Source organism: Ursus arctos, unplaced genomic scaffold, assembly GCF_023065955.2.
Source record: "Ursus arctos isolate Adak ecotype North America unplaced genomic scaffold, UrsArc2.0 scaffold_13, whole genome shotgun sequence".
In the NCBI taxonomy this organism is placed as follows: Eukaryota; Metazoa; Chordata; class Mammalia; order Carnivora; family Ursidae; genus Ursus; species Ursus arctos.
In genome coordinates this window covers 14909299-14922821 of record NW_026622797.1, presented here as the reverse complement: position 1 = coordinate 14922821, position 13523 = coordinate 14909299, and the positions used below count along the sequence as shown (strand labels likewise).

Here is a 13523-nt window from a genome sequence, read left to right as displayed (position 1 = left end):
TTTTTTTTTTAAAGATTTTATTTATTTATTCGACAGAGATAGAGACAGCCAGCGAGAGAGGGAACACAAGCAGGGGGAGTGGGAGAGGAAGAAGCAGGCTCACAGCAGAGAAGCCTGATGTGGGGCTCGAACCCAGAACGCCGGGATCATGCCCTGAGCCGAAGGCAGACGCTTAACCGCTGTGCCACCCAGGCGCCCCTATATGTAATTTCTTAACCTAACATTAGGACGAACAAAACTTCAGAGTTCCTAGTAGAGGCTGGGGAATGGGGCATTCAGATAAAGACCAAAGCCTACACTACCTTTTTTGGGTGAGCTCTAACTTCCCTGAACGTAGCCAAGAGCAACACGAATGAAATGGAAAAGACCCAGGGCAGCGGGACTGGTACTAGAAGCTAGCCAGGGTGTAGGGCACAGGGCCACCCTTCTGACAGCCCTTAGAATCAGTCAAGAATACACCTGGAAAATTTTTTATCTTCAGGGTTCTGGACATAGCTCTGTTTTTCTCAGTCAATTATGTTTGTTTCTGCCATCAAACAGCACGAAGAGTCTGTCCTGATCACCAAGGCTGAAAGAGCACTTCTTATGGGGTCGATGACTCTTTGAAGAATTTTCTATGTAACAGGGAGGTTTTCAATCTGCTACTTTTGCTACTTTGTGCTAAATTCATGAATTTCCATCAGAGTGTTCCAAATTATTTATTTTTTAATATAAAATAGGCTATTTTCTTCAAGAATCCTTCCTGATACTATCCTAAAAATCCTGTTAAGTTTAATTCTCTTTTTAAATATTCCTTGTATTTCTCTTTCCGTTAACTTTTTTTTTATTTAAGATTTTATTTATTTATTTGAGAGAGAGAGAGAGACAGCCAGCGAGAGAGGGAACACAAGCAGGGGGAGTGGGAGAAGAAGCAGGCTCCCAGCGGAGGAGCCTGATGTGGGGCTCGATCCCAGGACTCCAGGATCACACCCTGAGCCGAAGGCAGACGCTTAGTGACTGAGCCACCCAGGCGCCCCTTTTAACTTTGTTAAAGTATCGAATTCTACTGGTAAATTTTTCTTTAAAGGCTCTCCCCCACATTTCTGTTAATTGCATGGTTCTTCTGTAACACTAAAACAACTTTTTAATGCAACAGAAATGAAGTGTCACAGTCTTTGATCATCCCAAGTCACAGTGACCCTACAAATAAAGCTTAACAAACCATAATGATTTTAATCGGAGAACGAAGTTCTCTGTAAATACATTTCCTTATCTTTGCCATTTGTATAAAGAGACTCAACATCATTTTTGTGATGCAATCCTTTTTTTTTTTTTTTTTTAAGATTTGTTTTAGAGAAGGGGAGAGAGCAGTGGGGGGAGTCAGAGGGAGAGGGAGAGGGTCCCAAGCAGACACCCCACTGAGCTCGGAGGAGCCAAACTCGGGGCTCGATCTCACAACCCTGATCGTGACCTGAGCAGAAACCAAGAGCTGGATGCTTAACCAAAGGTGCCACCCAGGCACCCCTGATGTAATCTTTTAAAAAGAAAACGGAATGTAAACAAGTGCGTATTTAAGACGTAGCACAGGAAAGTTATTTTCTAATACATTTTAATATACTTGGCCCCAGGTCCAAGAAGACGTACCCCTAGGCAAGCTTGTTACTTCAACATATCCACGGGAGGCCAGATCTTGAGAGAGAGTCCCGAGATGATATTCGTCTGCAGTGGCAAACGCTGTGCAGTGCATCAGGTCCTGTTTTGGCGAGATAGGCATGACGCAGGTTACCAAGGGGTTGACATGTCTGTGATGGCTATCACATTCCAGGACTCCGTTTTGCAAAGCAAGCACCCGAGAGTTTTCATTAAAGGTCTCAAAGGTTCGTCCAAGGGATATGATAAGGGTGAAGAGAAAGAAGGTATAGGGAGATGGATTTCAGCCCAAACTGTGAAAGAACTTTCTCCTGCCAGCCACCAAAAGGATGTAATGGGCTATCCAGAAAGAGAGCTGCTCCCCCAGTGGTGGCGCTGCCAATGCAGATTGAGCAAAAGATACGGAGAGGATTAAGGCATCACAGGGCCGTGGGTGGAAGGATATTTAGTCTCTCCACACCTGCGTTTCCATGACTTCTTCACGGCCACATGAGTATTTGAGGCCATTTGATAATTTGTCACTAGCCTTGTACAGCAGAGATTACTTTAAATCTACTAAGGAGGTACAGCACTTTTACTCTGGTTACTATTCAACAAAAAGTTATGTTTATCTGAGGATGTGTCCGGGTTTCGTAAGTGCATGGAGTCTCATCTGTGCACACACGTGTACATCTCTGCTGTGTGTGTGTGTGTGTGTGTGTGTGTGCAGGACACAGATGGTAAGGACATGGCACAGCAGTGCTTCTGTCACACTGTGAGTCACAACCCATCACTGAGGGCCGCTACCGATTTAGTTGGCCCAAACCAGCTTTTGAAAAGAATTAATTATAATAAAATAGAAAATATTACAGTACATCATTCAGAGTGCAGGTAAATATTATTTTATAAAGGTTTTTTTTTTGTCACTTATGCATGTCTAGTACGTAAAATGTAAAATGTATTTCTCACTAGGGGATGAAGTCAATTAAGTTCAAAAGCTATTAGCAAAGACTTCATGAGTTCAGCACAGAATCGGAATAGTTTTTTAAAAAAACCAGAATGACAAAATACCTACTTATAGGATTGTTGTGAAGTTTAAACAAGCTGATAAATGTCCAATGCTCAGAATCATGGCTATCACAAATGATCAATATTTGTGAGATTATAGTTATTACTATTGCATGTACAGGTATATTTAAACCATCAAAATTTATGGGAGTTGAAAAGGTTTATCAAGTAATTTACATCTGAATGTTCATATGTTCATACTTTTATATTTTCAACCAGAACATGAGTGATTCTATTATGCTGCTTTGGCCCACCACTGGTTAAAAGAGATTTATGAGTCACTGAATCAAAATTTACTCCTAGGAGTTACTCATCTCAACAAGAAACTCTTTCCCTTTCTGTTCCATTCCTAGTACAAAGTTTCAGAAAAGTAGTATATTAATTCCTTCCCCTCTTCCACGTTTGTTACCTAATTCCTCGCCCTGTCTCAAGAAATGGCCTAACTCTGCTTTGCCTTTTCCTTAATCCGTTATGCGGTTCTAAGGTGTGGTTTAAAAAGTAGCACAGGAATAAACAAAGGACCTGAGGATACACACAAACTAAAAAACCTAAAATCAATCCAATATCCAGTCATCAGCAAAATAATTTTACCTCAATTAGAAAAAAAAATAAAAAAGGAAAGTCAGACAAGCAGAAATTGCTGGTGAATGTGAATGCAGGACACCCTCCTTTTGCACGTAGGTATCTGATAAGCTGATTCCCAGAGTCACTGTCAAGTAAGAACATGCTGGTATAGGAATCACATGGATCCATACAGCCAGAGTCGAGCTAATACAGATAGTTACAGAGGAATCAATTCCGTGCTTAAGGTTTAGAACTGCTAACACTATCTGTTCTTTTTAAGGCTCCATGGAGTTAGAAAGAGCTGACAGGACATGTGATTAAGCTGGATGAAAGAGAGGAAGCCTGGTAACAGGCATCAGGTAAGGCCACAGTGGGCAGGCTCCGCTCTGCAGCAGACCCAACAAATTTATTGACGCTTGTCAAGCAAAATCACAGTATATTAGGTTGGATGTGAGAATTACTTCTGTGACTACTATGGTTGACACGCTTAGTCTGGGCCAGAAGGAGAAAGGCGGGAGGCACAAAAAAGATAAGAGATGAGGAGAGGGGTGCCCAGCAGGCTTAGTCGGTTAAGTGTCTGACTCTTTTTTTTCTTTTTTAATTTGTATGGCAGAGAGAGAGAGAGAGAGAGAGAGAGACAGCGAGAGAGGGAACACAAGCAGGGGGAGTGGGAGAGGGAGAAGCAGGATTCCCGCCGAGCAGGGAGCCCGATGTGGGGCTCGATCCCAGGACCCTGGGATCATGACCTGAGTCGAAGGTAGATGCTTAACGACTGAGCCACCCAGGCGCCCCTAAGTGTCTGACTCTTTTTTTTTTTTTTTTAAAGATTATTTATTTATTTATTTGGCAGAGATAGAGACAGCCAGCGAGAGAGGGAACACAAGCAGGGGGAGTGGGAGAGGAAGAAGCAGGCTCATAGAGGAGGAGCCTGACGTGGGGCTCGAACCCGGAACGCCGGGACCACGCCCTGAGCCGAAGGCAGACGCTTTAACCGCTGTGCCACCCAGGCGCCCCTAAGTGTCTGACTCTTGATCTCAGCTCAGGTCTTGATCTCACGGTCGTGAGTTCAAGCCCCTTTAAAAAATTAAATTAAATTAAAAAAAAGAGTTGAGGAGATAAGGGGGTCCCAGTCCAAGAACTATCCCAGTGGAGGATCTTTCCAAACTGAAAGTGGCAGAGGCCAGCTGTCTCTAGAATCAGAATTGTAAACTGGCAGCTCAGAGAACTATCCAACTCCAAAAGTGACCCATCTAGGGTTTTTAAGATCTGAATTCATTGTCAACAACAAATTGAGATCTCACACAAAAGCCAGATTTCCACCAACTTTTTACCAAGTGGACGATCTGGCAATGACCAACTAAGGTTGAGGAGGGGGTTGCAGTTCTCCAGCGCACCCAGGCCCTGCCACTCGCTGCTGTCTCCTGCCTGCTTCACCGTCATTTGTTACCGACCAGACTCACCCATGCTAAGGAGGTATAGTACTCTGCACTCTCAAGGATGGGGCAAGGCAAGGCGTTCAGCCACTACTTCCATGAAAAAACGTATTCTGAGTTCCAAAGAGATTAAAAATAAATCTTGAAACACAGTCTGTTTTTACTTAGCCATTCCAAGGATTTTTGCAGACTTTCTGAAGATTGTCACCTTTCCTTCTGTCTCCTGTTTGATTTGGCTCACAGTCCTGGCCGGCGTCACACAGCTTATCTGGCTTGCCACACCACGATCTGTACCCTCCTTAAGCATCTCAGATCTCAGCCTCTAACTTATGGCTTCTTCTATTAATAAAGGATTCACAACGCTCTTCAGTTTGATTTGTTAGATCTTTTTTTTTAGTTTTATATCCTTTAAGTTTCAAGATTATACTCAAATCCATTCCGTAAAAGGAAAGAGAGGCCCATGGAGTGTGTTGTCTTCACATTTTTTCCCGTTAATGATATTGTTACGTTGTGAGAAGCTTTTGTTTTCATACATGTCTTTTTCTGGATTTTTATAATGAATCACGTATCTATATGTAGAGAGAGCAAATTTCAGGGTTTAGGATAGGGATCAACACTCGTTCTTAAATAAATGTGCCAAATTAACCTAAAATAGTTACTGGATTTAACACCTAAGTTTAGGCCTTTCTATTTTAAAATGTTAAAAAAACAAAAACAAAACCCTAAAACCCAAAGCCAAGAAAGCCACCGTGTTTCAGTATGTGTTTCATTTTTCTGGCCACAGAAAACATATTCCAGCAGATGGGGCTAGAAATCTATATATGATTCTTGTTTCAGCACATAACACACACTCTGATGGAACACTTTTCTTGAAAAAGAAAGTTTATTTTTATTCATATTCTAGTACTAAAGAAAATTAATGCAGAACCTCAATATTGTTTTGTACTGCGGAAAGAAAAATGCATGTTTTTCCTGTTATGTATAGATTGCAGATAAAGTTAGAAAACACAAATATGTTTTACACTACCAGTAGAATGCTTTGGCTTTCAAGTGTTTTGACGACACCCCACGGTGAGAAAGCTTTTTGTATACACAGTACTCGTAGGCGTATGTGCACACATACCAGTAACTGCACAGAAAATCCACAAAATAGTATTAGCTCTATCACTACTGATGCTTTCTATTCTATTTCACTAAAAAACCCCCCTAAGAACAAACAGACAACTATTAACAACCCACGAGTTAACTTTGCTGTACACAGTGGTCTTCCTCTGAAGACCACGAGCAGGCACCTGGCACCTGCCCTCTCGTGCCCATCTCCATGCTGCTCAGAGCAGTGGCTGTCATCCCCCAGCAGGCTCCTCCTGAGAGACAGGACACACAAACAGGAAGCACTGTTGTTTGCTCTGATCAGCTCTGAGCCAATGGCACATGGGCTGAACATCTTAGTAGGTTAATCTCTGCAAATGACACCAGGTAAAGACTTGATTCCAGCAGAGAGGGTGATTAACCTCATTCAGCACACTGTGTGGCAGAGGAAGAGGGCGAGCTCAGGAGCGTGTGTGGGGGTCCAGACAAAGCACACCTGCCGTCTGGTACAAAGCAGAGTCCTTCCTGTCTCAGTCCAGAGGGGTAGAAAGGGCTATACCGCCACAAAGGATTTGCCAGCCCCATGACGCCCACGTGGAAATGGAGTGGCCCTCCATCTGGGGCAGATAAAAGCCAGTCGTTGGCCCTGGGGATAGAGTACCTAGTCACACTTCAAGACTGTGTTCGCCTAGGAAAAGTAAGATCATCAGAAAGAATGTTCCAAGAGACACCTGGCTGGCTCAGTGGGAAGAGCATATGACTTTTGATCTCAGGGTCATGAGGTTGAGCCCCACACTGGCTGTAGAGATTACTTAAAAAAAAAATAAATAAATGAATCAACTCCTAACTTCATAACCTGAGGATCAATAATGAAGGTGTATAGACCTTTTTGAAGGAAGTCAAGCACGCAGTAAGAAAAACAGCAACAACACAAATTAAACATGCTCAGGGTCTACTTCTCAGAATCAAGATTTTAAGACAGACATTCTAACCTGTTTTCTGATAGATTCAGAAGGCCTGATCAAGTTTTAAATATTCTACATTCCCATTTTTAATGTTGATGACCATGGACATCAAAGACCCCTTTGTCTCTCTTCTCTCCTTTCCAATTTAATGAACATTTATTTAGTATAAAGCGCAGCTTTGGGTATCATGTAAGATACAAAAGCTAGCAAAGGGCTTGATCTTGACCTTAAATAGTATTGATCATTTAGAAGGGAAATGCAACTGTAGCTGAGAAACTCCCATAAACCCCTTAACAGTGAATAAAAAAGCCCCTTCAACCCTAAAAAAAACAAAAAATTTTCTCTTTTCTGACTGTACCTTGCCACATCATTTCACTACCTGAACCCATACAGTTACTACAGGCTAATGAGTGCTTACCAGTCTGCTTAGCTACTAAAAAAGGATTTTTTTAATTTGATGAAGAATTTACAGTTTGAATTTTTTAAAATGGGTGTTTTTTACAGTACCGTTCCAACACTGGACTTAATACTAGTCTCCTGGGGCGCCTGGGTGGCTCAGTCGTTAAGCGTCTGCCTTCGGCTCAGGGTGTGATCCCAGGGTCCTGGGATCGAGCCCTGCATCGGGCTCCATGCTCTGCTGGGAGCCTGCTTCTTCCTCTCCCACTCCCCCTGCTTTTGTTCCCTCTCTCGATGGCTGTCTCTCTCTCTGTCAAATAAATAAATAAAATCTTTAAAAAAAAAAAATACTAGTCTTCTTCCTCAAAGTTTCCGTAAGTCAATAACTAATCTTTTCATAAACTATATTTTTATATTTAATTGCCTATACTTTGTCTTTATATGTACTAATAATTCTTAATGAATTCTTAATCAACTAAGATGTTGATTCCCTGGGGCACCAGGGTGGCTCAGTCAGTTAAGCATCTGACTCTTGGTTTCGGCTCAGGTCATGATCTCAGGGTTGTGAAATTGAGCCCCACCTTGGGCTCTGTGCTCAGCGGGGGTCTGCTGGAGATTCTCTCTCTCTCTCTCTCTCTCCCTTTGCCCCTCCCACTCGCGTGCACTCTCTCTCAAATAAATCTTAAAAAGAAAAAAAGATGTTGATTGCCTTTGGATATCATAGATTTTACTATTAGGCTTCAGAGATCTCATTGCCAGCTCTCTATGTTCACAGTAAGGCTGTGTTCCATGGACACTAGTTACAGTGCAAGCGATGATTACAAAACAGAATGCCACCACCACACATCTTTACCTCACTCACAGACAGAACTGGAAGGTTGGTCCTGGATGGCTGCCTGGTCCTCGATGCTTTTAGTGGTCTCTTGATTTGCGGAAAGTCTTGTTTAGGAACAAATGTTTCCGTTGATGGAGATGAGTAATGCCGCTCTAATATTTTTATAAACCACTTAGAACCTAATAGATTGGGTTTGTGAGTCACTTTCCTGTGAGTACCAAAAGATTTCCTGGTTGGAAGGTGCACTTTTTCATCTTGGCAATGCACAGCATTTAATGGAGAGAGTATGCTTGTATTTGAGGTTTTCTGATTCATTTCCAGGACGGGGGACTTACTCAAACCACCAGCTGCCATATGAGGATCCAGGTTTTGACTTCTCATCATGGTGCTGCATGTTGTAGTCTCAAATTCTTTGGGTGGTTTTAACGTTCCATGAACAAGTCTTTGGCACTGACGCACTTTTGATAAAATACAGTGAGATCCGGCCAAGGCTCTGAACAGTCTGGCTGACATTACCACATCTCAAGCTAAAAGAAGAAGAATGAGAAGTTCAAGTGTTTTTGTTTTTTACATGTTTTCAAATACATACAATATTTTCCTAGGTAATAAGCATACTTCTGTAAAAACATCTGCAGAACAAATACACCTTAACCTAAGTCTAGTAAAAGAATGAGGTTAAAAAAAATAAATATGGGGCGCCTGGGTGGCACAGCGGTTGAGCGTCTGCCTTCGGCTCAGGGCGTGATCCCGGCGTTCTGGGTTCGAGCCCCACATCAGGCTCCTCCGCTGGAAGCCTGCTTCTTCCTCTCCCACTCCCCCTGCTTGTGTTCCCTCTCTCGCTGGCTGTCTCTATCTCTGTCAAATAAATAAATAAAATCTTTAAAAAATAAATAAATAAATAAATAATAAAAAAATAAATACAAAGTGTAGTTACAACCTAGGCTGTTCCAATTCCAAAGACGACACAGTAACACTGTGCTATATTACCCACATCTAAATGGAAGAGGACCAGGGTGCGTCAAGGTGATGTTTAGAAGCTACTACTTTCAAAGTATCTCAAAAGCTGGAATTCTCTGTTTAGTTCTAGTCCAACTAGCTATTATAGTTCACCTTTAATTAGTACTATTCCTTGCCAGTTGAACCAGTGGGTTTTGAAGAAACTAATTATAAAAAATTTTAGAAATCTGTATACACTGGTTCTCCTATTCTCTTCTAGGAAATTCTTACCTTGAAACTAAAGACTGCCTTCATGGTGAGGTTACGCAAAGCACTAGGACAAAGAACGCAAAAGCTACAGGACAAACAAGAAGTGTGTTTTCTGGGGCGCCTGGGTGGTGCAGTTGTTAAGCGTCTGCCTTCGGCTCAGGGCGTGATCCCAGAGTTCTGGGATTGAGCCCCATGTCAGGCTCCTCCGCTGGAAGCCTGCTTCTTCATCTCCCACTCCCCCTGCTTGTGTTCCCTTTCTCACTGGCTGTCTCTCTCTCTGTCAAATAAATAAATAAAATCTTAAAAAAAAAAAAAAAAGAAGTGTGTTTTCTGTCTTTGCAGAGAAAGACAGACGTAGCATTTAAGGTGTCTAACATACACACAAAATTAAGGTTTTGTTAAAAACTGGGGCACATCTCAGGAAAGTTAAATTTTAATTGCACAAACTAAATTTAAAGGTTAAAAGTATATTAGATTGTTAATTACTCTAAAAGTTCTGCATAAGCTTTGTGCATTATCAGCAACTGCAACTTCATATGCTTGGTTTCCAGCATTCTACTCCAAACTCCATGTCTGGTCTTTTTTTTTTTTTTTTTTAAAGATTTTATTTATTTATTCGACAGAGATAGAGACAGCCAGCGAGAGAGGGAACACAAGCAGGGGGAGTGGGAGAGGAAGAAGCAGGCTTCCAGCGGAGGAGCCTGATGTGGGGCTTGATCCCATAACGCCGGGATCACGCCCTGAGCCGAAGGCAGACGCTTAACCCCTGTGCCACCCAGGCGCCCCATGTCTGGTCTTTCAAGCTCACTCCTCTTACTCAATTCCAACAATTCTTCAACCCCAATAGGACCTAACAATTCAATGGTCCAAACACCCTTTCAGCACCCCTCATTCCCCACACGTCACTTCCGCCACGCTCAGTATATATTCTGTGGTCTACCATCTCTTTCTCTCCTCCGTATACCTCAAACCCCTTGCATCCCTCTCTCTTCCTCATCCCCGTGTGACATCACATCCACCAAAATTAAATATAATTCACCTAATATGTGCCTGCACTCCTGCCTCTGAACGTGGCTACAGACAACCAACCAACCACGCCAACTGGTCTCACTTTAAAATCATGACCGCTTCCTTCAGGAGCGCCCTTCACGCTGCTGAACACCATAACCTATTTCCCTACCAGAGTCGACTCTGTGCTCTCTCCTCATACCTCCAAAGCCTCCTCTTCCTTTCTCATTCTTGATAATGATCTTGCTTCCTCCTTCGTTGACAGAACAGAAACAACCAGAAGAGAATTTCCATAAGCTCTCACCTGCTGATCCACCGGCCCACCGACTACTTCTGTGCCCATGTAGTTTGTCTTCCCATCTGCTGCCACAGATGAGCTGCCTGTGGTCCCATCTGGAACTGGGTCCTCCATGTGCACACCAAGTCTCATCCCTTCCTGCCCCTAGCAGCAATGGCTAAACCCTTCTTTTCTCTTTCATGCTATTTATTTTTCCTTCTTTAGATTTTATTTATTGGGTTGCCTGGGTGGCTCAGTCGTTGAGCGTCTGCCTTAGGCTCAGGTCATGATTCCAATGTTCTGGGATCGAGCCTTGCATCCGGCTCCCTGCTCAGCAGGAAGTCTGCTTCTCCCTCTCCCACTCCCCCTGCTTGTGTTCCCTCTCTTGCTGCCAATCTCTCTGTCATATAAATAAGTAAAATTAAAAAAAAAAAGATTTTATTTATTTATCCCAGAGAGAAAGAGAAAGCAGGAGGAAGAGCAGAGGGAGAGAGACAAGCAGACTCTGCGCTGAGCATAGAGCCTGATGCGGGGCTCGATTTCAGGACCCTGAGATCATGACCTGAGCCAAAACCAAGAGTCAGATGCTTAAGTGACTGAGCCACTCAGGCATCGCTTTCCACCATATTCTAATTAGCATATGGCTATGCTTTAATTTCTATCTTATAAAAACAATTCTCCCCTAACCCCTTTTTCTTTCCATACACTTTAGCTTTTCTCTCAGTTCCTTTCCTTTAAAAGGAGTTTTATTAACTGTCTCTAACTCCTCTTCTCTGATTTTCTTGAATCCACTTCAAACAGGCTTTTATCCCTACCACTTTGCCAAATCCCACTTCAAGGCCACTAATGACCTCCATATTTCTAAATCCAGTGGTCACTTCTCATCTTCATTTTACCTGATTTATCAGCAACATCAGATTAGTTGATCACTCCACCCTCTTGGAAGCAACTTCTTCACTTGGCTTCTGGTATACAACACTGGCCATTTTCCTCCTACCTCATTGGTTGTACCTTCCATCTCTTTTGTGTTTTCCTATCCCCTCAACAATCAAAAGCACCACGGCTCAGTATTTGGGCCACTTTTCTTCTCTATTCTCAGCTCCGTATATGCAACTCCAATTTGCAGCTCCAAATATGCATTGATGAATAGCAAATATTTATTCCTAAACCACTCTGATAAGCATGAAAAACGTAACATGCTTAAAACTAAGCTTCTGAAATCTTCCCACAAATTCTATTCTTTCCACAGTCTTTCCCATTCACAAAATAGCAATTATATTCTTATCTTTGCTAAAGGCAAAAACCTACAATCCACCTTGCCTCTTCATTCTCCATACCCAGTATGTCAGCAAATCCCACTGGCTTTATGTGCACCAGGTCTCAACCGATACTGCTACCACCCTGGTCCAAGTTGCTGTCTTTCCATTATTGTAAGAGCCGCCTAAGCGGTCTCCCTGCTTCTGTTCTTCACCCCCTACAGATTCTTCTCAACACAGCAACCAAAGCAATCCTCTGAAGACCTACGTCGGATCACATCTTTCCTCTTGCACCAAATTTGAAGCTGGCCTCTCATCTTACTTGAAATAAAAGCCAAAGACCTTAAAAGGGATGCATGGTCCTACATTCTCTGGCCCTTCTCTCCACCTTAAATCTCCTACAGCTCTATGCCTTGCTCATTTTGCTCCAGTCACTCTGGATCTTGGTACTTTTTGTACTGACTGTTCCTTATGCTCTTCTCCTAAGAATCTGTAAGGCTCATTTCCTCACCTCCTTCAGATCTTTGCTCCAACAGACTCCTACCCACTGAAGTCTTCCCCAATCACTTCATTTAAAATGCACAACCAACTCTCTATCTTCCTCCACTGTTTAAAAATTAATTAATTTTTCCATTGCATTGAACATCACTTGAATGCCTTCTATTTCTAATTTGTCAATTCATATAGCAAAGATGAACTGAGTTCCTACCATGTGCCAGACTTTGTCCTAATTGCTGATAATACACATGAAAACAAAACAGACGAAAATCCCTACCTTTTGAAACTTACATCACATTGGAGATGCCAGAACATAAACTGGGTAAGTCAGAAAAATATATGTTAAGTAGTGACAAAGCCAGGGACGCCTGGCTGGCTCAGTCGGTAGATCTCTGGGCTGTGAGTTTGAGCCCCATGTTGGGTGTAGAGATTATTTTTTTTAAAAAAGATAAATTCTTTAAAAAAATAGTGACAAAGCTAAAGGAGAGAACATTAGAGGAAAGAATAGATTTCCCTCTCCCTTCCGTAGAATGTAAGCTTCTTGAGGATAAGATTTGTCTTCCATTCATGCTGTGCCTTTGATCACAGTGCCCACTATATAGTAGGTATTCCACTGATATTTTCTGAATGAAACACAAGGCAGCTACTCAGTTCCTAGGCACATTTCCTACTTCTTAAGAACAATAATACCAAATAAGAAAACAGTATCAGCCAGGTTACGATTCAAAGGAAGAGCGGCGCTAATCTTTGGGAGCATGCCTTCCAATTCCTTAAGCTCAATTAAAAAAAAAAAATCTTTGTGGTAAGCGCTATAGACTACCTCAAAAAAAGGTTCAGTAAGTGTTTATGGATTGCGTGCTTTTTTACTCCCAGCTAAGTCAACCAAAGATCACCGCATAGGTTCCGGTGAAACCTGGTGACCCGAGCGGTTCAGAGCGGCCGGGATCAAAGGTGAGGACCGCTGGGAGGGCCCATACAAGCTGCGGAAGAAAGGCAATGCACTAACCTCTCCGCCGGAAAAGAAGAGGGACGTGCCAAGCGCGCAAGCTTCCGCGACCCGGCTGCAGGTAAGACACAAGAGCGGTATCCGAACCTCCCGCTTCCCGCAGCCTGCACTGCCGGGCCGGCGACCGTACCAGTGCCCGCACTGCGCAAGCGCGCAGAACTGCCGGCCCGGCAGAACGTGGGCCGCCGGGTGCACGTGACTGCCGGACCACGTGATCCGCGTCGCCGCGACCTTTTCCGCTCCCTAGTGTCTGGGACCTCCCGGTCCCTGCTTGCTTCCGCCTCCGCCTGCTTCCTTATTCCGCTGCGCTCGTC

At 43.1% G+C, this 13523-nt stretch overlaps 1 protein-coding gene across 4 annotated transcripts in view; it reads right to left on the bottom strand.

Moving 5' to 3' along the window:
* Positions 1-13511, bottom strand: part of RMND1 (required for meiotic nuclear division 1 homolog) — a 39749-nt gene extending 26238 nt beyond the window's left edge. For 3 of the 4 annotated variants that reach the window (XR_008958919.1, XM_026505061.4, XM_057310969.1), the window contains exons 1-3: positions 13210-13413; positions 7977-8485; positions 1624-1732 (exon numbers count right to left, since the gene is read on the bottom strand). Coding sequence is in view for 3 of the 4 variants with exons in the window: in XM_026505061.4 (XP_026360846.2) it covers positions 1624-1732; positions 7977-8471 (604 nt within the window). In the remaining variant the exon portion in view is untranslated. Of the gene's footprint in view, positions 1-1623; positions 1733-7976; positions 8486-13209 lie in introns of all 4 variants that reach the window. The other variant, XM_026505062.4, reaches the window with a different exon arrangement.
* Positions 13512-13523: the final 12 nt, after the last annotated feature.